At 35.0% G+C, this 27587-nt stretch overlaps 1 protein-coding gene across 2 annotated transcripts in view; it reads right to left on the bottom strand.

The window, feature by feature from the left end:
• Positions 1-4526: 4526 nt before the first annotated feature.
• Positions 4527-27587, bottom strand: part of Cul3 (cullin 3) — a 92136-nt gene continuing 69075 nt past the window's right edge. For both annotated transcript variants that reach the window (XM_057757662.1, XM_057757671.1), the window contains 10 exons: positions 25463-25608; positions 23733-23909; positions 22539-22709; positions 21903-22010; positions 20720-20844; positions 20105-20201; positions 19020-19154; positions 12364-12550; positions 10110-10255; positions 4527-7098 (listed from right to left, as the gene is read on the bottom strand). In XM_057757662.1, coding sequence (XP_057613645.1) covers positions 6967-7098; positions 10110-10255; positions 12364-12550; positions 19020-19154; positions 20105-20201; positions 20720-20844; positions 21903-22010; positions 22539-22709; positions 23733-23909; positions 25463-25608 — 1424 coding nt within the window. In that variant the 3' untranslated portion in view covers positions 4527-6966. The remainder of the gene's footprint in view (positions 7099-10109; positions 10256-12363; positions 12551-19019; positions 19155-20104; positions 20202-20719; positions 20845-21902; positions 22011-22538; positions 22710-23732; positions 23910-25462; positions 25609-27587) is intronic.

The raw sequence follows: 27587 nt of genomic DNA, 5'->3' as shown, positions 1-27587 counted from the left end.
TATGTCAGTTGATCAGAGTATTATATAGTGATGTTAATGAGTTTAGGTTCAGATGCAGGATTACTAACTTTACAGAAGTGGGGGCACCCAACTTTCTTTTCTTTTTCTTCTTCTTCTTCTTCTTCTTCTTCTTCTTCTTCTTCTTCTTCTTCTTCTTCTTCTTCTTCTTCTTCTTCTTCTTCTTCTTCTTCTTCTTCTTCTTCTTCTCCTCCTCCTCCTCCTCCTCCTCCTCCTCCTCCTCCTCCTCCTCCTCCTCCTCCTCCTCCTCCTCCTCCTCCTCCTCCTCCTCCTCCTCCTCCTCCTCCTCCTCATCTTCTTCTTCTTCATCATCATCATCACTCATGCCTGGCAATGCTCATCATCATCATCATCATCATCATCATCATCATCATCATCACTCATGCCTGGCAATGCTTAGGCATGCACGGGAAGCCTGTTTATGGTAGTTCTCCAGCTGGAGAAGGTAGGATGGGTAGAAGTGAGCAGTTACTGCAAACTGACAGGCAGGTACCATACCAAGAACTGTTTCAGTGAGAGCATGCCACCTGCTCCTTAGTAAATCAAAGCTTCAATCTTCTAGACGAGGTCACAGATGAAAAATAACCTCCCATGAGAATTGCAATGTACTTGCCCTCAACTGCCACTGGATCCTGAGGCTAGAGAATGGAGTCATGAGTAAATCAACAATAGGCTGTGTTTACATGTATGCGGAGAACAGCACCATCTACTGAGTAGTCTAGGAAGGAGAGGTACATCTTGACAACAGTAGGGGCTGGAAGGTCATGTTAGAGCTAGGGGAGTCTTTGATTCTTTAACCTTGAAAACTGATTTTAAAAACTTGTAGGTTTTATATATTTAAATTATCCAATATATGGTGCCAATTTGATGAGGGAGCTAATACCTATTTAACTTTTTACTGGATAATTCTATGAATGCTCATTACTGAAAAATAACCCAAAACTTACACTGGGAGTGTAAGAAATCAAGAGTATGACATTTTTCTGGAAGTTGTTAGATTATGTAGACACTCTTCAAACCAAAGGCTAAAAATAGAATCCCTTCAAGTTATCTTGATTGTTAAAGGCCAGGTCAATGGTTTATGCTTATGATCATAATTTCCAAAATTGACTATACAAATTTCAATTTCTGCTACCCAGACTAGGTCACTACATAACCCATGGTTCTAGTAGAACAAATTCCAAGCCCATTCAGTAAGCACTTTTTATTTAGTCATCTAACACTGCTACCTAAATTTCAACTAGTAGAAGTCACTAAGCTGAGTTTCTAAGCTCACTTTCTCTTAGTGACAGGGCTTAATTCAGACACCACAGTTGTCTCTCTACTGTAGAAGTGCCATGACTGACATTACTCTCCCAATGAGGACTTGGCTGTGACAAATGTGACATGACGATCCCATTTTGTTATTAAAGGGTCTCGGAACTGCTCATCACATGAATATTGTTGCCTAATTAACGAAACTGGTAGTCTAACATAAATAACCTAAACAATGGTTCCCTAACATAGCTGTCCCAGAGCCTCACCTTGCACCTATAAATGCATTGTCTTCAGATGGGCAACTCCCCCACCCTAAGCCTCCTTTGGATGCTGGTGAGCAATTTGGGTAAAAATTTAGGCCTGGCTACTCTTCTTGAGCTTTCAGTTTGTGGAAGTCTTCTCTAACGTTGGTAACAACCAATAAACCTTCACTCCCTTGAAACGGACTGTTCCTTTAATGGGCTCAATTCACCTGAATATGGACACTTTCTAACAAACAGGAACACATTTTTTTTTTTTTTAAGGAATATTGCAAAAACATTTCGTGGGCAACCTCTGAAAGTGGACCAAGATCTTTGCCAGGCTCTCCAGCATCCCTTTCATTTACATCACAGTTGCAATGTCTTGTTTTATTATACACATGCTGTGCCGCTTGCTGCATCAGAACACACTGAAATTGTCTTTACCTCACTCCATCCCATGCTCTTTAGCTAAACTTCTCACTCTTGTTTCATCTCTATCTTTAAAACATTAGGTCAGAAGTTACTTCACAAATCTAAGCTAATGTATAGAAAATTAACTCCATATGTGTTGAGATCTGACATTGAGCTTTTTTTTTTTTTTACAAACAATAGTAAATAAATATATACCAATTGCACACTACAATTTTATATGCATGCTGTTTCAGTATCAAGGCACTATAAGTCAACACAAACTTTTACCAAAATATATGACAAGAAAAATCTGTAAAATCCAAATTCAACCTGTACATATCACTGATTCCTGGAGATGGAACATGAACAATTATTTAAAACACAGGCTTTAGAATGAACACAGGCTTTAGAGCGAGACTTGTGTAGAAATTCTAGCACTACACTTAGTGGGATTTTGCACATCTCTCTTCTTCCAGACTCCTTCTTGCTTTTCTGGTTTTAATCAGCAAAAGGAACTGGGTCCTACAAATTGCAGTGATGTAAGCAGCAACAAGTTTGTGCATTCATCTTTTAATACATGTAAATCACCACATGGTTGGCACACTTCATTTCCATAAAATTCTGCACCATACACACTAATTGTAGTAAGATTATTTACCCTACTCCCAGGGAGGGGGGACTACTTTAGAAGAAATTTTCACTGAAACTAAAACAAACTTCATTAAGTAGATTGTGACAAGATTATAAATAATACGAAAATAACATCTACAATCAATTTACAGCCATGCATTTCAAAATTTTGAAAAGGTAATATATTCTACCTTCAGATGGACTTCAGAATTAAAACACAATGAAGATGAAAAAAGAACAAGGCTCCAAGCTAGGAAGTAATGAAAATGGTATACTGAATAGAATCTTAGAGCCAACAAGGTCTCTATACTGTTCACTTACACAAGAGCAGACTTGGTAATTACCAGTTGTATTCAATGTACCAAATAAAGCTCCTAAATTGGTACTTGAAGGCGCCACCTTAAGTTTTCCAGGTAAACTGTTTACATGCTTTTGTTGATGCTGGAGTGAATTTTGCCGCACAAATTTTAATTTAGGAAGCTCAATGCTTCTAAGACCTGCCACACTTGGGGCTTAGAGTGCCATATCCCCCACAACAGATCCTGTTAAAGCACTCATTCCGAAATCACAACAGGGAAAAAAATCTGGAGAATCACAATCTTGGCACTGCAAGAACTATGCACATTAAAGTTTTATGCTATGTGAGTTGTAAACTTTATTAGAATGTAGAAACTTGATTTCATCAACATAGAAACACCGCACACAATACTAGGAGCTTCTTGTGTACTTTAAGTCTAACACTTCAAGGCATTTCAGCACGGCACACTTAGGAACAAGTTAGACACAACTATCAAGAATGAAATTACTTACGTCAAGTTACAAATGTGCCATTTAAATGTTTTGTTCAAGTTCTCCCAAGAGCTAGCTTCATGGCCAGTTATATTGTCATTTTGTGTCCTATACCTTCTGGATTTTGGTATAAAAAAACCCATGCAATAGAGTTTGTAAAATATAATCACTTACCTTGTAACCCCCACACTTAATTCTTGTAACTAAGAATTTTAGAGTTTATTTTCCTTTAAATGGATATTTTCCAAAATAGTAGCCATCATTAGCCTTGCTTCTGGTCTGATATTGGCATCAGCAAGTATTGGACAACAAAAACATGCAGAATTCTACTGAGATACATTTCCACGTTACATCCATTGCTTCATGCAAATGAAGTACACAGTGACAGATTTAAATGGAAATTCACACCCATTTCAGGGGACATAAACAAGCTCCAGTCTTAGCTTAGAATTAAACTAAGGTTCAAATTTTGGCTTAGGCATTTTTAAGCAGCTACCTTGAACAACACTGGTATAATGGTTATGTCAAATGATATGACAACTAAATGAACAACAAACTGTTTCCACAAGTCACCTGTGACTTTATCATTTCTGCTCTTGTGACTAGAAATGATTTATAATTTCATTTACACTGCCCCCTTCTTACATTTTCCATTATCAATAGAACACAAAAATAGTTACCAAATAAAGTACTACCACACGGTGTAACATTTTACAAATGTTACAAATAATACACAGAGGCTTTCCTTCGAAGACTGCAAGAACCTTATGTTCTGTAAAACATAACATAAATAATTAGGCTACTTTCAAAGGATAGTAGAGAGACAAGGACAAAATCTTATATTATTTGTTTAAAGTGAATACTCAAAATTAAACCCAAAGAAGCACCGTATAGACTTAACAAAAAACATTAATACCCAAGTAATAGAATTAGGTATTCAGAAGCCTAAGATTGCCAGTCAGGGTACTAGTTTTGGGAAATGTGCACATTATTTATAAGAGCACTGGTTCTTAGCTAAGCCTTCCCAACCAACCAGCATACTGAGAAAACAGAAGTCAACAATGCTTCACTGTTCAAGATTTCCAGGTTTTGTAATGGTGCGTCCCTGCCCAGTACTTACAATGCCCCATATATACATCCCTTCAATTCCCTGGTTAAATTCACTGACATAAAGAATCCTTGCAATCATAACCATTTCCTTTTTATTTTTAAGGCTGTTTCCTAATTGTAATAAATTTTCAATTTTTAAATTGACAATTTAAAAATAAATTGCTGTCCTCATGAAAAACGACAGCAAAGAATTACAACACAACATTTAATGAACAGAGGTGACATCATTTTTGTAGCTGGAAAAATTATCCATCTCCCCTAAGAGTCACAAAAAATTTAGTCACATTATTTTTTCAAAACATTAAAAGTAGATAAAAATGTCAATGACCTATTGCTGAGGAGAAACATCAAAATGCATCACAAGAATTTGGTAAGGTAGTAGAAGCAGCATTCCCCAGCAAATTTACTTTAACCCAGAAGCAAGCATCTAGAAGCACAAGTATCAAATCTTTATGTCCCTATACATATGCTAGACCTGATGTGTACAGCCATACTGAAGATGACATCAATGAAATTTTAATGGTTTGAGCTAGCACTTTGTTTTCAATGTCTGACTTAGGAGTCTTCATAACAGAAGCTTTCATAGCTTCCTCAATTGCTGACAACCAGAACTGTCCTCACTTCCAAAGTGTTAAAGAGCAGCTTTTTTAGTTAAAATTCCAACTATATGAGAAAGCAACTCTTCAGCGTTCTGTGGTACCTGTGCAAGCACAGCAATTTCTATATTGATAACATCTTCACTGTCTCACGTAAAAGTGGGAAACATGAAGAAATCAAGGTCATAAGGCTTAAATTGTACAGCACAGATAAAAGCAATTTAAATGAAATAAAAGCATATTTGCAGGCCTAAAAGGGAAATTATAATCCAAGACGCATGGGGAAAATATTTATGTGGAGTTTTTAATCCATATTATAATTCAGTTACTGTAACTTCACCATCAACGTAAACAGAAACAATCTTCTGAGACATACATTCTAATAAGCATAGCAACAGTATTGATGTTCAATGGGGAGTTGGTTACTTGAACTCAGTAACATTTCATTTTTCTGACAGAAATCTACAGTGGTTTCCCCCAATTACATATCTAAAACATTACCTTGTAAGAGAGGGGAAAAAAAAAGAAGTTAAATAAAATGCAAGATAAAAATACTCTGATGTTAAAGCAAACTATAATCCTTGGCAGATAAATTGGGTAGGAAACAACTTCAGTGATGGTTGGAAGCACAGAGCAATGGACACAAATCTCCAGCACAAAGCACATCTCTGGAAACATGAAAATGACTCTTCAGAGGACAACGGAGAGCTAAATACCCAAGAATCATCACATTTGAAAAATATTGCTTAATCACTTTCCAAAACACAGCTGCAAGAACTGAAGACTTCCTTCAAACTACCAAGTGAATCTATTTATTGCAATTTTAGATAGCATTTTGAAATAATTAATGGTGTACCAGTTTCACCAAAATATATATTTAAACTGTTTGTTGTGTGTTTGCTGTGTGTGTGTGTGTGTGTGTGTGAGAGAGAGAGAGAGAGAGAGAGAGACAGAGACAGAGATGGGGGCTAAGTTATTTATAAACAAAGGGTAGAATGTATGTGCTTTTCAAAGGGACTGAATTAAATATAACCAGCTGCCACCTTTGTGCTCTGACATACTTGAGTTAGTGTGTATGTGAATACTAAATTCGTTTATTTTTCTGTCTACAATAAATGAAATAAAACACCACCCTATACAATCTACTATTAGCAGTAAGTACAACAGCAAAAAATTATTGTACAATTTATACATACTAAAATATTTTCTTTCTCTAGAAATAACTCAGAGCAAAACCTAGTCATCTTAGAACTTAATTTGGAAAACCTCAAATTACAATAGGGACAAAACAACTCAGGGTGTGTACTCATGGCCAAACAAAGGTTCTTGGTCATAAGGCTGGAAGATTAATAAGTGCAAGTGGTAGGATAAAGCATGCGCCAATTGTATGCCTGGGTCTTTGTATATTTATCAAACCTTTAAACAATACCAGCTAAGGAAATGTCACAAACAGAGCAAGAAAACTGGGAACTTTGTATGTCTGTTGCCATTTTTGCTACCCAACTTACACAATGCGCAAAGTGCTAATAAGCAACACTACAGAAACACATTTACATCAACACTGAAGACCTGGGGAAATGAAATCCAACAATTTTATTTTAATGAGCTGTGTTTTCTAAATTTGTTTTATTTTTTTCCTGTTTTCATACAATATTGAAAACAAAACGCGGCACATTCACATTTTCCCGAGGAACTGTAAAGATGATCTCTACAGGGATAACGTTGGAAAGCCTGAAGCTCAATCAACTGATGTTGAAAACTCTCAGAGGAAGGAGAGGCTTGATCTGAGTGGTCTATAACATGTACTGCAATTTAACAGAAGAGATGGTCGTCTTAATAGTAATGATTTAAAAGAACTTCCCAGTCCATGCGAAAAGTACAGTCCAAGAATAAATCAAATTTCTGAATGCATTTTATGCTACGTATGTGTATACTTTGCGATCCTCAGGGGTTCGTGCCAAATATTCTCTCTCAATAAGTCCTTCAATACGTTTCTTAATAACAACTGGACTTGGTAAGAATCGAGCCTTCAACTGTTGAGTTACCTAAAAAGAGAAGGTACAAACTAACTTTTAACTAAAACACTACTACATAAACACACAAAAACCCCTCTTTTACTAGAGCTGACATGCCATTGTAAAGCCAAGATCAAGATTTAGTGACTGTACAACTAAATTAGAAAATATAGACGCACCAGGCATGGTGACTAACATCTATAATCACACCAATAGGGAACATAAGGTAAGAGTACGCTGCATCAACCTAACAGACAGATAAAATGACTGAAACAGAAAAAAAGCACAAGGAAAAACTTTTAAGTACTTTACTTGAAAATGTTATAGATGGTTAGAACACACTGCCATGTGTCAAAATGTGAACGATAAAGAAGATTAAATTGGATTTCACTAATCTGACAATATATCAGCATAAAGTGTAATCATTTTGATGATGGTATTACTAACTTCTGGGTTATTTTCTCAGCTTACAGAACCTGGGTAGCACAGTATGTGGTTTACAACACAAGCTCTGGATCCAAGTTGCCTGGGTTCAAATTCCTGATTCATATTTGTCCAGCTCTGGGATCTCAGAGATGAGTTAATGGATAAAATAACTTACAGCAATGGCTGCCAATAATACGAATAACCATCATCATTTGCTCCAGCTGCAGTCAGATCATAAACATGGTGCTTCCAGTAATAAATTAACCGTAGCAGCCAGTCTACTGCTATCAATCAGTGTGTGTATGTAAAGTAAATAAATATACTTGTTTAATGCTTTTAACTACAATGTAGGCTGTTTCATTTTATAAAGGAAAATAAGAAGTTGGTATTAACAATTAGTACCAGAACCAAAGAGAATCTAAACATCTTTGTCCTCAAAGCTTATGAACATTTCAATAATCCACCCTGACTCATCCACCCACCCACAATCCAGGTTTTCTTTAACCCCTGTTGATTAAGGTTATTTTCCCACAAGAATCAGTTATTAGAAATTCTGGATGTGAAATTTCAGCACTCCACTATGCACCTACTATCCATCCTCCTTCCACAATTACCACTGTAGCATCAAAAGCCTTGCACTTGGCAGGTAGTTCTCCTTTTCCAACCTTAGCCTCTCTGCATCCTCACAGTGGATTTAATACACCTGCTAATTTAAAAAAAGGAACAAAAACAAAAATCTTGCTACCATCCACTTGAAATTGTCTATCCTTAAATATCTTTCAGACTGTGAATAGCTACTCTGGACACAGCCTCTTTCCTTACAGGGCCTAGACTGTATTCAAGACTACTTCAACTCTCAAAAGCATTTGACTCTGGTTTCTTTGGTCCTATTTTATAAGCATTGTTTGATGAAATTGTTATTAGTATAAACTAGGAGTCATCAGTTGCACTCACAGGTCAAATACCACCTAATACTTGTTTTTATGATATAAATCATTTATATCTAGTCACACTTGTATGTGTTGCTTTTAGCTGCCCTCAGGCTAAAACTGGCCTTTTATAAAGGTTTGAAAATCCCTGGAAAATCCTACCACAAATTTATAATGAAAATCACTGCTCTGCTGTAGACAGAATCGCTAATTTCAATGTGTTCCTTCTTTTCCAACCTTGGTGCTACAATAAATGCATAACCACTATCCTGTTTTCCACAGGGACAAGAAAGAAGCCATCTCATTTTAGTTTGATTTGATACTCATCTTCCTGCCTTACATAGTGTTTATCTACTTCATCATTGCTTGGTCAGCACAGACTGTGTGCTCTACTGTGTTCTCAGGAAAAGGCACATTTTGTTACTGCCCACTATTCCTTATTATCAGCCACCAATATTCATCCTTTCCCAGATTTTACTACCTCCTTGTCCTAACCAACCACAATATACGCACATCAACAATCTCCATTTAGAAGAAAAGGGCAAATTATAGAACTCCTAATCCTACCACTTAATCTTCTAGAGTTCTTCTTTCTGCCTATTACCAGGACCCATGGTCTCAAAGTACAAACTCTTGGTGGTTTCCATGCCCACTTCCCCGGTGTGGCATCAACTATCTACTCTTACTAGACCAGTGAAAATATATGGCAAAATTAATTAATCACATTTGCCGATACAGTCATTCATCTAAGCTTTATGGTTTCTACAATTATTGACCACCCACTCGTGGTCACTTCTCTGCTGTATAAAACCATGCTTAGTTTGTTGTTCTCTTTGGAAGGGCATCATATTTGAACACGTTTCATAATCACCTACATAGAACCTGTTAAAAGGCCAGATTGCTGACCCAAGAATTTCTGATTCAGTAGGTCTGGGTAGACTGGGACCCTCTATATCTAAGACTGGTTTAGAAAAAAACAAAAAACAAACAAACAAACAAACAAAAAACCCTTTAAAACCAGTGCTCACTGGCTTCTTCTCAGTGTCATTAGGCATTCTCATTGTTCCTGAATGTGGTACTGTAGAACTCTATCTTGCAGTGTTTTCCTTCTGTTATTTTCCATGTTACGCCTGAGCAATTTATAATATAAATCCAGTTTTGACCATATGCCTACATAATGTGAATTCATAATTTAATGTCTAGCCTTCACGTTTTAACTAACTTTCAATGCTCTAATGGACTCCCAGCCCCGCAAACGCCAGTATACAACAAATGTGCAAACCATTACAACTAAGATACAGATCATAGAAGCACACCACTCTTTCTCACTATAGAGTTAAGGGGCCCAATCTGTTTATTCACTCAAGCCAGAAACCCAAGAAGCTAAACTCTTCCTTCTCATTTCTCAGTTAATAAACTGTCAGACCTACTCGTTTAAATTCTTAAACAAAGCTTTTTAATCCGACTATGTTAATGACTCCTCATGGGTCTTAGTTTACTAATTTGTGAAGAGGTCCTCAAAAAATGGTAACATTACTACTGTTCAAAAATACAGATGAAAAAAAAAATACAGATGATTTGTTTAAAAAGGTACACTGGTGTGCAGGTGTTTCATTATGCAGTGTCTTGCTCGTAGTAAGTAGTATTGTGTGAAAATGATGCCAATATGGCTCCAAGCATCCTTACCTCTGCTACTAAAACATTGTGCTGCATCTTCTTCCTAGACTTCATTATTCGCACTATAGCAGCTTCTATCTCATGCTTTCTGTCATCATCTACTTTCTGTCTTGTTTCTTTCCTCTCTGGGTCAGATTCACCTTGTTTGGCTGCAACTAAAATAAAAATAAAGGTATTTGTCAGAAGAAATATATTAAAAATTTGGCTTATAAGAAAATGTAATATAATTTACTATTATTCAGAGAAAAATCCATCTCAACTAGAGTACACATATAAGTTAACACACAATAAGTAAGCATTCACACTCACCTCAATTATATACTTTTTTTTGGATAATTAGAAGATAGTTTTAAATAAGAAAATAAAGCCAAAAAATATATTTTTTAAGAGGGTCTCACTACATAGCCCTGTTTGACTAGAACTCATTATTTAGATAAGGATGTCCTCAAACTCAGACATTCACCTGCTTTGGCCTCCTGACTTCTGCTATTAAATTTGTATTCCACACATGCCTGGCTGAAAGTCAATTATTCATAGACCAGAATAAAAATGGTAGTGAGTATCTCCAGTGGGAAAATTAACAGTACATACTTTGTAAATTGTTCATGGCTTTCAGACCTCAACTCTTTCTTTTCCGTCATGGCTTCAAGTATTATTTCAACAAAAGCCTTTCAGATAGATAGTCAAGTATTTGCTCGACCTCATAAGACATCACAGGAGAGGGAAGAGGAGGTGTTGTCAAGATTCCAACAGTTAAAATAATTATAATGCACTACTGAGGTATCAGTAAAAAGAATTCTATAGCAATGAAATACTTTGTTCCAATTCCTTGGATTCTATTACCTAATAATATTATTTTCATAATTCTCATCATACATTTACTCTGTATTCCAACCTTTGGGAGAGTCTCACTCTGCCCTTCTTATAGTATTCAAAATAACCAGCGAGGAGCAAAATAAAGACCTAATATACAACTAGGCCAAAATTGATGTAGCAAAAACAAGACCCATCTGTTGTGTTATCAGGCCCTTAAAAGGAGGTAAGCATGAAACTTTGAACTCAAACTAGAAAACCTCACAGAGGCAAATGGCTGACTTATGCACAGACATTATATAGCAGATTTATAATTTATATTATTCTGGTGAACATAAACATTTAGATACTTGTAGGAAAAGTTCATTGATAAGAATACTGCTTTCTGCAGGGGACATGGCTCAGTGTTAAGAAGCAAGTAACCTAGTGTATGTGAGGTCCTGTATTTCAGCCTTGGTATGTTATCTAATCTCACATATCCCTCTATCCTATCTAATACAATCAAACCATGTATCTGTTTTTCACTCAAACACACATAAGAAGACACATGGAAAAGAGAAAACTGCATTCAATAGCATTTAGTTAAAAAAAAAATAAAGCAATTAAAAATAAATCTACACAAAGAATTACCCCCTCATGAGGTCAATGAGGGGTATGGGTTTAGATTATTTAGATTAAGAGAAATAAAAAAATAAAGTAGTAATGTGGATATCCTGAAAGAATTGTAGTTCCAAAAAGAACCTTTGAGACAAAAGAGAATATACAATAGACACAATATGAAATTATTTTTCCTGAGTGTGATACCATATTTAGAATGATGGAGGAAAATATTTTACTTCAAGGAGACATGTGTGCTGAAGTATTGTCTGTGTACTAATATTAACCTTGAAACCAGGAAGCAGGATGCTTTAATTCTAAACATTGGAAAGGAAGGATTGGCTTTTTGCCATTTACAAACAGAAAATAAAAACCTAACACAGATTATATATACTGAAGAGTATTTTCAGTATCAGCATAGAAAGCAGTACTAAAAATTGTTCACAATGGTGTTATTTATGCTTTTAAATTAAAGGTAATACTGGTTTTACAATTCTAAAACCTAGAGAAAGTACCTAAAGTTCAATCCTTTAGGTAACAACCAATTTTAAAAATCTGTAAAACAGCCTTAAAAGACTTCTGACTACCAACCAGTCAGAAACAATTACACCATTGCTACTAAGCAGTCTGTAGGGCTGTGTTTCATTTGCATTTGGGTTCAGCATTTTGCTATGCTCAGGTATCTACACACCCCACTTCCCTTCTCAGAACCAAGCACAATCATACCACAGACATTATTTTTGTTAACAATAAAACTATTACTCTTTAAAAGGAAGAAACCCAATAGATGAGGAATATTTTTTCTATGTAAAAAATACATGGTTTTTAAGAGGAAAACTTGAATTCCAGGTACCTGTTTGAATCTTGACTCTGTGTAGTTTGGATGTGAACTGATCATTAACTGTAAATATGTGGCCACTTTCTATCTCCTTTGATTTGGGTTCTTTTGTGAGGACCCGCTGTGTTGGTTTACCACAGGCGAGGGACTGGAGGGCTCTAACAAGTTCTCTTTCAGGGATATCTGTCTCTTGTTGAATTTCCTGAAATTTCATTAGATTTGACATAATTAGATTTCCCCCCAAAGATTAAAAGTACATTAATCAGCAAATAAATAGACCAAGCACTGGCTAGTGAAAGGCAATTCCATTAAAGAATTAATTTACAATAAAAAATCTCCTGAATATTATGACTTGCTACTAAAATCTCATTATTTGAACAAACTATATAAACTGTTAAAGGCAAGGGCATTTCTGCTTCAGAAGTACAATGTGTTCTCTAAAAATGCCATCTGTAGGAACCACCAGGAACTTGACAGCATTCAGGTAATACTGCTACAATAGTCAGTCTCGGGAATATTTACTATATTCCTTCCAGAATCACTTTGTTCAAGCTTTCATTATGAAAACAAACATTAGAACCTGAATTAAACCATATTTACTGCCTCTGGGATCAAAGTAAGATTTGACTACTGAAAAATTAACAAACACAAAAATCATAAGACAACTATTCTGAGGTCTAGGCAATTACTAAAATACAATTTTATATTGAGAAAAATAAAAACACTTGGGGAAAGAGTTGTGAGTAATTTTTAACTCACTGTGCTCCTGTCAGTAGGATAACTGAGAGTACTGCACACTCACCTGACTTACTACACATACATCTATGGAAACATGAAGTACGTAAGGTCAAGATTCTGTGAAATGTTATCTTACACATACATATATCTGCTTCAAATAATGTTTATTACTATTGTAGACATTACAAACAATATATGAACTAACAGAAAGCTAAATAGGTAGGTTTTATTAAACTATAGATGGCTAGTTCTAACATAAGTTACTTATACTGAAAGATTTGAAAATACTATCTTAGGTGGTATCTTTATTTATGCTCACATATCAGCTTTCAAATATATGCATTTACCTAGAATCTATCTTCCTATAAAATGTGATATAAAGGTAGTAAAGTCCCTTGACTGTCCACTAACATCTCCAAAAATATTCAGACTGACTTAAAATGATAAATATATAAGCCAATTTGTTTCTGGGTTCTTATTTTGTTCAAACAAGTTCTTCATCTATGACTTTTATCATAATACCAGCACTTGGGAGACATAGGTCATGAATTTAGACACCTGTCTGGGCTATAGGATAACTCATCTTGAAGGAATATATTGAAAACAGAAAGTAATTTTATGCTTTGTCATTAAGATTCCCCACCACCAATCCAAGACCTATTTCCTTCCAGTAATGTTCTGTTTATAGGCTGGGCAGTAGTGGTGCACACCTTTAATCCCAGTACTTGGGAGCCAGATGCAGGAGAATCTCTAAGTTTGAGGCCAGCCTGCTCTACAGAGTGAGTTCTAGGACAGCCGGGGTCACACAAAAAACTCTGTCTCAAAAAAAAATCAAGAAAGAAAAAAAAAGAAAAATAAAAGTTTTGTTTAGTCTTGTGCACTTTCTTATTCACATAAATCCTGGGATCGGTTTATCAAGTTCATAAAAAAGAAATGTTTAGTTTTAAATTTCTTTGAACTTATAGGTGACTTAAAAAAACTGACCATATAATATGTAGTCCTCCCATTCTAGAACCTTCCATAATTTTTCCTTTTAAAAGCAAAATTGATATAAATCCTAGTATAAATCCTCTATTTCTTGCTGCAATGACTATATTATGGTTATGATTCTTGATAATTCTTTTCTTCATGTCATAAGCTATGAAAAGCTTGCTTACAGAAAGTGTCATTTTTCCACACCAGAATTCTGAGAATGTTTTCTTGTGATTGTCACATACTATTAAATAATATCCATAAATGTAAATATTCATTATTTCACATTTATCACTTTCACTTTTTTCTTTTGTTAATAATTCAAGGACCTGCAGAGGAACTGTGGTAGCAAAGGTAGGCATCGCACCAATTCTCAATGGTGCTGTCCTGCTGTGATGTTTAGAATTCTTCATGACAGCTAAGAAAACTTCCATCCTGTTTAGGTGGCTAAGAGGCCTATATTTCAGCAGTGAATATAAATACTAACTTTAAGCAAATATTTTCAGTATATCTGTTGAAAGCACCAATTGCTTTTTGCCTTAAAATGATGTGTGGCAACTAAACATCTGTGTAATATCCTACAATTACAATTTATCTGTCTTAACACATTATTCTCATGCACATCCTTCTCTGTATTCCAAGAAGAGTACTACATAGACACATACATCATTTTTCAACATCCATCTGTAACAGAGCTCACATCTTTTTCCTTTTTCAGCTTTGGTAACACAGTTGTGTCATGTAGAGATTTATTTCAAGAATTCAATGTCTATTCTGCTGTGTCTAAATTCTTTATACAGTTTCGATTGTACCTTGTTATATTATGTAATTTTCTATATCCCTTTTAATTATTTTACTAGTTGATAAATATGTAGGGAATTATTAAGATTACACACATCTATTTTTCTATCAATATGTTAAAATATTTCCTTCTAGCTTGTGGCATTACACTCACCACCGATGACTGCTATCCATTTCAGATCAACTACACCCCTTTCCCACGGAGTTTCTCTGTGTAGCCCTGGCTCTTCTTGAACTCAGAGATCTGCCTGTCTCTGCCTTTCTTGTGCTGTAAAGGCATGTCATCACCACACCCAGCACTGGATATGTTTACTGGCTTTCCACTTCAATTGTATTTGACATTAGGGTTCAAATTAGCTCTTATACTTGAGAATCAGAAAAATTTTTAAAAAGCATACTATACAGCCTTAATATAAGAATTACTACTCATGTTGTTTTCAAAAACCAAATATTAGTTACTAAAACTAAGGATATAAGCTACTATTCTATGATGCTAGTAACTATTTTAGATTTCAATGAAGTTTATTAAAAAACACATAAGAAAAACCTCATTTAAAAACTATTACTATAAATTAAATGTGACACTATAAAATTATCTCTCTTGTAACTCAGTTCTCAAGACAGCTCATAATAATCTTGGTAGTGCTGTTTTTAAACATTTTTGTTACACTGTGTATTTACTGGGTTTGGTGTGTGTGCGCATGCACGTGTGCTACAACTCATTTGTAGAAGGTAAGTTAGTTCTTAACTTATACCATGTGAGTCCCAAGATCAAATTCAGGTCAGCAGGCTTGGTGGCAAGCAAATTTATCTGCAAGCACTTTAGCCCTCTGTGACATTCCATCAGCCCAGACTGACTTGGGTGACCAAAAAAAAGGGGAGGGACAAAATGTGAGTTCCAACAAAGACAATGAGGCTTCTTCTTAGGGCTCTAGGAATGCTCACATTAGGGCAACTAAGGCACTATGATGTTAAAAATGACCAAAAGATCACAAAGGCCTACATGTAAAGAAACTACAAACTATAGACTTTTACCAACAGCCAAAACAAATCTGCCCACCATCAAAAACACCTTGGGAGTGTAAAGCCCTGTCAAATAACTGGATTTTCCAAGCTTAACCTGACCATTAAATACAATCTTGCCAAGGACCTTAAGCTAAAGGGGCCTAAAGCCACAGTTACACAAGTGACCTTCAGCTAACACTTAGAGAAACCAAGAGGTAACAGACTATTAGTGGGTGTTCTAATGCACATCGATTGGGATTTGTTATGTGGCTAACCACCTTTCTGAATTCAAAGACGTATAAATTTTAAAGCTTCCTTTAAAATTATGAAGTACTTAGCTCTCCTCTAATTTCTGTGAAAGAGTTGGCTAATAGAATTGAAGGGACAGATGTAACACACAGTGCACAACCCAAGTTAAGTGTCATATATCTTCTCACAATGCCTTAGTTAGAACCCAAAGGTTTTGAGGGCCATTATACGCATGGAATTCTACACAGAAAATTCAATGTGTATGAATTAGATAAATTGACAATGTTAGAGCAATTTTCTTCTACCCAACTTCTACCTAAAACTTGCTTGTTAGCATCAATGGATCCCAAGTTGGTTGAAAAAGAAAAGCTACCTTCAATCACTACAGTTAACACAGCAATTTCATGTAGTTCTAGAAAATAAATTTGGAATGTTCTTATCCCACCATACTTCTTAGTTCTTTAATAAATTAGAGCTCTCAAAATCAACCTTAGTATTTATCAGGTACAACATACTCTTCATAAAATATTCACAAAAACTTCAATTAAAGGGCTGGAGAGTTGGCTCAGAGGTTAAGAGTACTGACTGCTCTTCCAGAGGTCCTGAGTTCAATTCCCAGCAACCACATGGTGGCTCATAGCCACCTGTAATGATATCTTGCGCCCTCTCTGGCCAGCAGGCATACATGCAGACAAATACTGAGAATACTGTATACATAATAAATAAATAAATCTTAAAAATAAAAAAGAACATCTAGAGCTAGGCAGCAGTGGGGTACACCTTTAACCTCAGCATAGGAGGCAAGTCTACAGAGCAAGTTCTAGGACAGCAAGAGATAGCCAGAGCTACACAAAAGAGCAACCCTGTCTCAATTATGCCCTGCCCTGCCAAACAAATAAAAACCTAAACACCCATTGGAACTAGGGATATAGTTCAGTTGGCAGAACACTTGTCTAGCATGAAGGATGCCGCAGGTTTGATCCCCAGCACCACATAAAGCTTGATGTGGTAACTCACACCTATAATCCCAGCATATCTAAATTAACTTGAAAATTACCATATCTAAATATAAAAACTAAAACTATAAACTACTTCTGAGAGCTAGAAGTAAATCTCTACAAATCCCATGACAGGAAATCATTTCTGAGATCAAATTAATAAACTATAATGAGCCAGGCACAGTGGCACATGCCTTCGATCTCAGCAGAGCAGGTAGATCTCTGAGTTCTTGGCCAGGCTGGTCTACAGAGCGAATTCTAGGAGAACCAGGGGTACAGACACGGAGAAACCCTGTCTCAAAAAGCCAAAAAAGAAAAAAATAGGGGGCTGGAGAGATGGCTCAGCGGTTAAGAGCACTGACTGCTCTTCCAAAGGTCCTGAGTTCAATTCCCAGCAACCACATGGTAGCTCACAACCATCTGTAATGAGGTCTGGTGCCCTCTTCTGGCCTGCAGGCACACACAGAGACAGAATATTGTATACTAATAAATAAATAAATAAATAAATAAATAAATATTTAAAAAAAAGAAAAAAATAAAGCCATTTTAACTGAACTTTAAATATTAGTAAGTTCTCTTCTTCAGAAAAAGCAAGCAATAGACTGAAAAAATATTTGTGGCATAAACATATGTGGTTTAAATGACAACGACCCCACAGCTCTTATGTTTGAATACTTTTGTTCTCAGTTCATGGAACTGTTTGGAAATGATTAGGAAGTATGGTATTGTGGGAGGAGGGCTTTTCCTAGAGGATGTATCTTTGAGGTTTCAAGAAACTAGTGCTTTCTGTCTACTTGTGGATCTGGAGTTCAGCTATTCCTGACACAACACCTTTGCTCTCCCTTTATTGACTCTTAATTTGCTGAAACTTTAAGTCCAATTAAATGTTTTCTTTTACAAGTTTCCTTGGTCATGGTGTTTTTGCCACAGAAATAGAAAAGTTAAGATAATGGGACAAAGCATTTGTATCTGCAAGTGTGTGTGTGTGTGTGTGTGTAGATATACCTATGTAGCTTACAAACACATAAAATATGTGCAACACCATTAAAGGAAGATTAAGACCATGATACAACTGAACATAAACTAAACTGACTAAAACTACGGACTGCAGAATATATGGAACAATTTATGGCAGTTACTTAAAATTTAAACACATGCTCTCAGAAGACAACCTTAGGTGTAGTTTCTGAGGAGGCAGTCACCTTTCTCTCTTTACCTCCCGCTCAAAGGTCTCTCACAGGCCTGGGGCCCATCTCCCCAGTTCTGGAATTATATGTAAGTGCCACCATGCTTGTCTTTTTTTTATTATTTATTTAAAAAAAAACATGGTACTGGTTCAGGTGATGAAACATAGACAACAAGTGAACTGATTAAAAAAAATGTAGCAAATACACAGGTAGTAAAAAGAACCAACTACTGGTACTATATAACAGAGATGAATTTAAAAACAATGAACCATGAAACCTCAACATAAACAACACATATCATTATATTTACATAGAGTTCTATAAAAGGCAAAACAACCCACAGAAATAAAATATTAGTCATTAGTTATTTGGCACCAAGAGTGGTTGTAGGGAACTGGCTGTAAATAGATACAGAGAAATATAGGAGGTAGTACTCATGACTGTGATAATGGATACAATATCTACTTTTCAAACTTAGCAAGATATGTATGTATTCATATAATATAAAAACTGTATCTAAATACTGTCAATTTAAAATAACAAAAACAAAACACGCCCCAGTAATAAATGATGATCACAAAGTTTAATGGATGAATTTTATGCAGTCTCTCCTAACTGTATTCAAAGAGTGTCACTTAAGTTAACTCCACTTAGAAAGGCTCAAGTAACAATAGTAAGAAACAATACCACTGGTCAAAACGTTTATTACTATAAGCCATACCTCAAATGTGTATTTCTCTCTATTATTAAACAGCATTAATATGGTCATCTGGAAAGTGGAGACTTGCAGTATGTGCTTCCGAGTATTAGAACCAGTTACTTGTGCACCACCAACACCAACTTCAGATCCATCTTCCTGTTGTATTTTTTTAAAAAACAAAAAAGACATTATCTCCTACCAACTTTAATCATAATTTCAGAAATAAATTCCATATTCTCCTCCATCCAATATATTGAAACCCATTTCTATATAATAGAAAGCCTGCTTAACACTCATGTACATGTACTGTGTGTGCGTACACACACACACCTTTAGTAAGGGACTGTCTCCATTTTCCAGCAAGTGAACACTTCAATGTAGTCAAGAAGTTTTTATATACAGTGCCAAATATTTTTTCAATTAAAGAAACTATAAAGTTCTGTACCTATGTTAATTACATATAAAAACAACAATATTTAAACATGCATTTAACAAAACTAAAAATGCTTTGGTGTCATACTGACTTATTACATGAACAAGTCTAAGTTACAATCTAGATTAAAACTTTTTGCTGCCTAAGTTGATTAATTTTCAACTTTAAGGCTTGATTGAAACCAAGGAGTAAGAATAAATGATCAGTCAAGACCTCAAAATTTTTAAAGATTACTTTTTAAAAAGAAACAAATTACTTGTACTTCACTTTAAAAATGACTCTAAAAATATTTGCATGTCTTATAAGCATCAATGCCAATCTCCTGGTATTGATTTACATGAAGAACTAAAAGAATTTTCAAAAGGGGTACTTTGTTTTGTATGCTCTTAAAAATCAACTTACATATTTGGCCACAGGGTCTCTGTCTTAATCCTATAAATAAAATCTGCAATTTTCCTATTATTTTATTCTTTAAATTAAGAAGACATAATCTTCACATTTTCAAATGCAGTCAGCAAACAAAAGAATACACATAATAAACAGAAACAGAGATTTTAAGTTTTCCAGCTCACGAAATGGAAGTGACAGCTATCCTCACGTCAACCTAAATCACACAGAAGCTCTGTCCACAAATTTTTAAGTTACTCTGCATAATGCAAGAGTCAACATTTACCTTTTTAACTGGACCATAAAAGGTGGCATTGAGATCTGCAGAACCCATGTGATGCTGGAGTGTGAGCTGTCGACCACTGTGTTTGGCTAAGTAGAACCTGTAGCAAAGCAAACTAAGTTTTAAAAATTATACAGTTTACACATTTGAAATTACAAACTGTGAGACAACAACCCTTTGCAAACATATAGATAAGAGACATTAAAAGATGTAGGAGGCCTTTAGGTTCTGTTCTTGCTTTTTACCAGAAAAGGAAAGTGAAGGCGGAGTACAGGCTGTTGATGTAACTAAGATCAATGCAACTTAATTAGGTACCAACACACTCAATCATTCCTCTTGCACACTTTGACCAAGCCAGCTGTTCAGAGGACTTTCTCCAGTCTAACTCCGACACTAACAGTGCAAAACATAACAATTAACGTATACTGATGCCAAAGGAAGGACACTGACACTCTTGTGAAGTTCTTTTTAAGCTGTTCTTACACGCTAAAAGTTACTAATATAAATTCTTCTGAATATGAGGTTTAAAGTAGAATATATTTACCATTGATAAGAAATATGACTAATGTGAAAACAAAATTCAAATTTGGTTATTTATAGAGTCTTTTTAGGTGTTACCTTCTAAATATCTCAAAAGCATGTCTTGGTGCTGGTGGGATGTTGCACTTTGGTGTGGCTGACTGAGTGGGCCAATATCCCGTTGTGAGAACCCGGACTGTGAGATCAACGCCACCTAAAGATACCTATACAAATAGAAAGAGATGAACTACAACAGACTAGATTCATTACCTACCCATACAGTCTCTATTGCAATTAGCAAAGTAGTTGCAAAGTAGGTATCTTCATGTCTAGAATCTAATAAAGAAAAGAGATCGTAATAATTGGATATGTTTAGTTTTCCAAGTAATTATAATTATTGCCTAAGCTGTTAACTTAAAATAATAAAGACAAGATAATTCTTAGATGTGAGTAAAATTATTTTAGACCGAACTTTATCTTTCATCTATGCTTTGAACATTTTTACCTCATTAGATAACTAACATTAGCTATAGGTCCAGTGTTATGTATCTGTTTTCAATAAACATCTATCTATATGATAGATGACAACTTCAATGAAATACATACTAGCATTACTCTCACCGTTAGGCTTTCTGCCCTCTTAAAAAGAAACAGGAAAAAAAATGAACAAACACTTGTAATTCCCTAAATACTACAAGTAATCACATGTATTCTATTTTTATTTTAGAGCAAAATATTTGTTGTATGACTCCTGAAAGTAAATAAAAGGACCACTGTGTTGAATAGATTTCAACAAGCCCAAACCCTCAGAAGAGTTGTATTCAGCTTGAAGATCCACAACATTCTAATAGAATTCAAAGACTTCAGGACGCTCACAGTTGCTTTGCTGACTCTGATGCTGTCCATCAACTGCTTCCAACATAGGGAAAAGCTTAGGAGATTTAAAGTTTAAGGTCTGCAGCATAAACAATTACATTTAAGAATTTCCTAAGTTAATAGTTTTAATTATGTTTATATGTGTGTCTGTACACATGAGTGCAGTTGTCATCATGATACAGGAGGGTGTCAAGAGCCCTTGGAGGTAGAGTTACAGGCAGTTAGTTGTAAGGTGCCTAACAGGCTGGGACCCAATAAAAGCTCTTAATCTCTGTGTTATCTGTCTAGCACCAATATTATTTTTAATTGTATGTCTAGAGTAGCTTCAAAGTATATGGACTATATATAGACTTTCTATATATAAAAGAGAAGATTCAACATTTGAGAAATTAATGCAGACTCTTACCCCCGTTGCCTGTAGATGTTGCCTGAACTCATCCATAGTTGTGTTTGAGATGCTCATATCCCTAAACATTCCTTCCAGTTTTGATGTGAACTGACACCCACACTCAGTCTATGAAGAAAGAACACAAATACATACAAATAAATAGTGGACTTTCCTAAGAAAAGGTATAGAAACAAAGACTTTCATGTTATTGCCATCCCTGATTATCTCCTCTGAAAGTCTTCCCACTTCACTCTATGTGTATGGCTTTTAAACTTTAAGGTGTTTAAGAATAACTTCAGGATTTAGTTTTAACTATCTTTACCAGGCTCTTTCAGAAATTCGAATATACTCCACGGAAAGTAGGGCTTGAACTCTGACATTTTCTACAAACATCTCAAATGATTCTGGTACAGGTTAGTTCAGAAACCACTCTATGCAACAGAACTTAAGAACTTTGATGTTCTGTACTTTGAACAAGTGAAAGCAAAGCACCCTCTGCCCCCACCCCACATTCAAAACCAGACTACCCTGAATAAGTTTGGAAGTAAACATTCAAAATCAAACAATTTCTAACTATATGTTGATGTTGCTGTGTTCAACCACACAATTAACATTAGCTAGGCATACTACACTCATTTTAAAAATAAAGCTTACCTTTAATTTAGAAATCATATTTTTTTCAGAATCATCAGAAACACTTTTATTCGTGAGCAGTCTCCTTGCCAGGTGCTGTTTATAATAACGTTCAAATACATCTTTTTCTTGCATAAACCTAAAAAGGACCATAGCCTTATCCAATATCGTTTCTACTTCTTGTTCTGTTAGCTGCAAAAGTAATCAAAAGACAATTTAGTTTAAAAACTACCATAGTTAAGGGAAAGGACATAATTTGAGAATGTGCTCTACTTCATTCATTCCTATACTCTCTAATGTATTTAAAGAGTGGAGACTACTCAGATGGGACATTAATTATTACAGGGTTGGACTAAGAACGGATGAAATTTCATTAACAAAGGATACATTAAAACTTTCTGCAGGAATTTACATGGTCATAAGAGATTTTTAAAGACTTCATTAAAAACCTCAAAATTGGTAGACATATGGGTAAATTTTTGTTAAATTCTTAAAAAAGGGCTTTTTGCTTTATCTCTTAAATAAAGGAAAGAAAATAAGTAGTGGGTTGTATTATGCTTGTGGTTTTAGAAAAGAAAGATTAGAATGAATGTGAATTCTTTGCAGACGGTAGGTTTGTTTTCTAACTTAGCAGTAGCCTCCCTTATTCTTCAGCCATATGCTGCCTTTTCCCTTTGTCTCAGAATTTCTAAGATGAGGTTTAAAATAGCTTAATTTGATTTTTTATGGTTCCCAAGGTTTCAGAGATGAAACTTAAAATTATGCTTCAGTATGTGGAACTTTCAAAATATTTCAGAGAACTGGTCTTCCAAGTTCACCTTCAAATTCCTCAAAAACCAAGCCCTGCTTGATATCCTACACCCAGAACCAGATAAAAGCAACAATCTACAACTGCTGTCAAGTTTTCCAGTTTTGTCATCCCTCACGCAACTAGTTTCTTAGCTACAAAGGCAATCATTTTAAAATTATTGTGGTATTTGTGCTTTTACTTTTAGGGCAATTTTTAACAAGAAAAATTATATAAGAAATGCGTATGTGAAATGGCAAGCAACCTTTGGCATGTCTAAGACTTTAAACAGAATTGTCTGTCTAGAAGACCACAGCATATAAGCACAGTAAAGACCCGTGCTTCATTTTTATCTGTAAAACTTAATTTTATTTCTGAACTTTAGATCAGGAAGTAAAACCTGCATTTTCCAATATATTACTACTTACCCCTTTGACTCCCTTTTTCAGCTTATCATCAATAAATAATGAGAGGTATTCAGGAGACCTGGAGTTGAGGTTTAGGAAATACTCGAAGTCCCCAGCAATAGTCTGTTTAAAGAGTCGGTCATTATTGAAGGATTCTTGGAGGAAGCGATCAAACCTACTCTTCAGATCCAATAAGCCCTTACAAATAAAAACAAATTTATGAAATATTATAAAAATGTTCTAAGTAAAATACTTGTAAGTAAAATAACTTTGTTGGTAATTATGAGTTTAATGTTAATTTTATAGATTATTATTATTTTCCAGTTAGTTTCTAAGTTCTAATGTTAGTGATGGTAAGCATTCTACCTTTCACATACATGTAATATACCAAAATCAAACAGGGTCCAAAGATGGCTCAGCGGGTATATGTACTTGTTGGACAAAGAGGATAGGAGAGAAACAACTCTGTCCTCTGACTTCTACATGGCACACACATGTATATGCATCTCCTGCCCCCTCCACACAAAAATAAATGAAATATAAACATTTTACAACCAACAAAAAAACCACTGCTACTGTTTCTCCTCACTCTCTTATCTGGACCAAATGGGGTAGCCAAAGAGTATTAGTTTTAAAAAACACTGATTATTCATATTAAAACAACTTGGAGTACAATTTAGTCAAAGTACTAATTAAAAACATTTTGAGATTTAAGCATTTAAAAGACAACTTGTAATTGCTGGGTCTTGAGAAAGATTGATTCCTAATTTTCTGAGAAACGGCTATACTGATTTCCAAAGTGGTTGTACAAGTTTGCACTCACACCAGCAACGGAGGAGTGTTCCTCTTACTCTGCATCCTCTCCAACATAAGCTATCATTGGTGTTTTTGATCTTGGCCATTCTGACCAGTGTAAGATAGTTATCTCAGAGTAGTTTTGATTTGCATTTCCCTGATGACTAAGGATGGTGAGCAATTCTTTAAAGTCCATTTGCTCAACTATATTCACAGCAGCATTATTTGTCATAGTCAGAACCTGGAAATAACCTAGAAGTCCCTCAACCAAAGAATGGATAAGGAAAATGTGGTACATTTACACAATAGAGTGCTACTTAGCAGTAAAAAATAATGATATCTTGAAATTTGCAGGCAAATGGACAGAACTAGGAAAAAAAAAAACCATAATGAGTGAGGTAACCCAGACCCAGAAAGACAAATATAATATGTACTCACTCATAAGTAGATATTAGACATAAAGCAAAGGATAACCAGCCTACAGTCCACAACCCCAGAGAACCTAGACAACAAAAAGGACCCTAAGAGAGACATACATGGATCCATTTAGGAAGGAGATAAAGACAAGATCTCCTGAATAAATTGGGAGTGTGGGGGGGTGGGTGGGGGTGAGGGTGGAAGGGGAGAGGGGAGGAAGGAAAGAACGGGAGTGGGGAAAATGTGTACCTAACAAAAACAGTAAAAAAAGAATAGAAAAAACATAACGTATTTTCCTGCATTTCAACACTAACACACAAAAATAGTATTCAGATTTTGTTATTCAGATTAAACAAATCTTGACTGGGTTACTAAAAATCAACAAAAAACAGTAGCTGAGTCCAGTTCCCTTACATATGTAATGAACACCTTGAAATATTTTAAAATACTTAGCTCGGATATATAATACATACACTTAGCAAAAGTGATCCATAAAGTACTTGCTAAATGTTTATCATGAATGCAAAACTTTTATCTACCTGGATATAGTCAACAGGATTCTTCCCTTCGCCTTCCTCAGAAACAAGGGCTTTTCCTTGTTCCCTCAAATAAGAACTCATACATTCACACATTGTCTTCAAACCATTTGGCACACGACTAAATAATTTGTACATGCAAGCAAGATCTAGAATTAGAAAATAAACAGACTGGTTACATTAAAGATTAAGGTAAAAATGTGGATCTGTTCAAGAAAGTTTACTTAACAATTATTATCATTTGCTGCCCACACGAAAATAAAAGATGCTGGTTAGGTGAAAGCTACAATTTTGTGAGCTACAGTGCTTGACTAGATGTGATGAAAGCACCAATAAAAGTATCTTGGCATATTTTCACTTATACAGAAGGAACTCAAACAGCATAAACTATGCCACCAAAGTGACAGATATTTGAACCTGTACATAATTCATTCTGTTACTCTATTGTAGAAACAACAGATGCTGCAAATGTCTGCTAAAAGCTGTAACTAGAAGTCACTAGGAAGAAATCTAAAACCAATTAATATATTACATCTGAACTGACAACCACTACAATAAATAAAATGTTATTAAAATAAGACTTAGAAGTACACTGTATCTCATAGTAAATTTTGCAAAAAACTTAAAATCAAATATTCATTTTTTAAAAATAATCTTACCCTGAGTAATTCTGGGCAATTACTAGTTATTTCCCAATGACACTGTCTATATTTCTATTTTAAACACTGGGTAAACCACACTGCACTGTTTAATTTTAGACTTTGGTCTTCACCCACTTTTTTATAGCATCTTCAGCACCACCAAATGCAGATCTTAAATAAGCTTCTTCCATATGCCCTGTGTTGCTCTAAAGAGACGCTTATGGGGAAACTGTAATGTCAGAAATTTATGATAACAGAAAAAATATTTACTGTCAGAAACTTTCGGAAATTGTGTCAGAATGGCAATTTTTAGGTCATTGCTGGCCTACCATCTTCTATTCAGCCCTAGACAATACACATTATAGGCTAATAAGTCATAAGATATTAGACACAAAATCAGTTTTGTCATCACAGTAAGCAAGCATTCACAGAGAAAAGCATGAATGATTGTTCAAATAAAGCTTCACGAATATTGAAAATTTATATAATCCTAGCATATTATTATTCTCATTCTGCTATTTCTTTATTTTTAAAAACCTGTTAAGAGGTCAGATTTGACAGACAAACCATAATTGTGTACCTTGGGTCTTATTTATAAACCAATTAGTACCTAAAATTAAAGTTGGTGTCTCTTACATAGGTCACTAATATTTGACTCACTGACTTAATCTCAACTTATATTAACAATGTTCTTATTTGTAATACATTCCCAGGGTAACCTATATATGGCAAATTATGTGTTTGTTTAATAGATTATAACCAAATTTTCCATAGTAAAGTCCTTATAACGTACAATAATAATTTACAAACTACACCAAGCTCTGCATGTCAAATACCTGTAGCAAACTCTTTCTAAAGCCTATTTTGTTCCTATGTTTTAAACTTATTTGTACATTTAAGCAGTATATTAATCAATATCTTACTACACTGCTTGATTCAGTGTAATTAAATATATGGGATATTAGATAATGTGAACAAGTAATTGAAAGTTTGACATTCAAAAATTATGTGTCATTTCTCTACACTTAATTAAAAAATAAGTCAATAATACAATACCATTTGAATTTTCATACTGCTCTATGTATCTAATCATTAATGTTTATTTATTTTCCACTCACAGTAAGCGAACTATTCTTTCACTCTTTGATTTATGAGAATAATGAAATTGTGTCTGACAACAACTGCTGATGAGCAAGGTCCACCACAATTAACACATTCTTTGTTTAAGCTTCTAGTGGTAGAGTAGGGAAGTTAAAGACAAATTTAAAATAACAGGTTAGCTACCTGCTAACAACACTAAGAACTAAACAGAGCAAAACCAAAACAGCTATTCCACTATTTAGAGTGCTTGCCAGAATGGGTATACATACCACATTCACAACACATGTCTCCATGAAGCTTAAAGAAATACTGTCATTCAAGCATGTCCAGAAATTTCAAACACTTCCCAGGCCCTAAACTCAATTTCCATAAATGTAGCTTATTCA

Source organism: Chionomys nivalis, chromosome 2, assembly GCF_950005125.1.
Source record: "Chionomys nivalis chromosome 2, mChiNiv1.1, whole genome shotgun sequence".
Classification (NCBI taxonomy): Eukaryota; Metazoa; Chordata; class Mammalia; order Rodentia; family Cricetidae; genus Chionomys; species Chionomys nivalis.
This window is presented reverse-complemented; position numbering and strand designations above follow the sequence as displayed.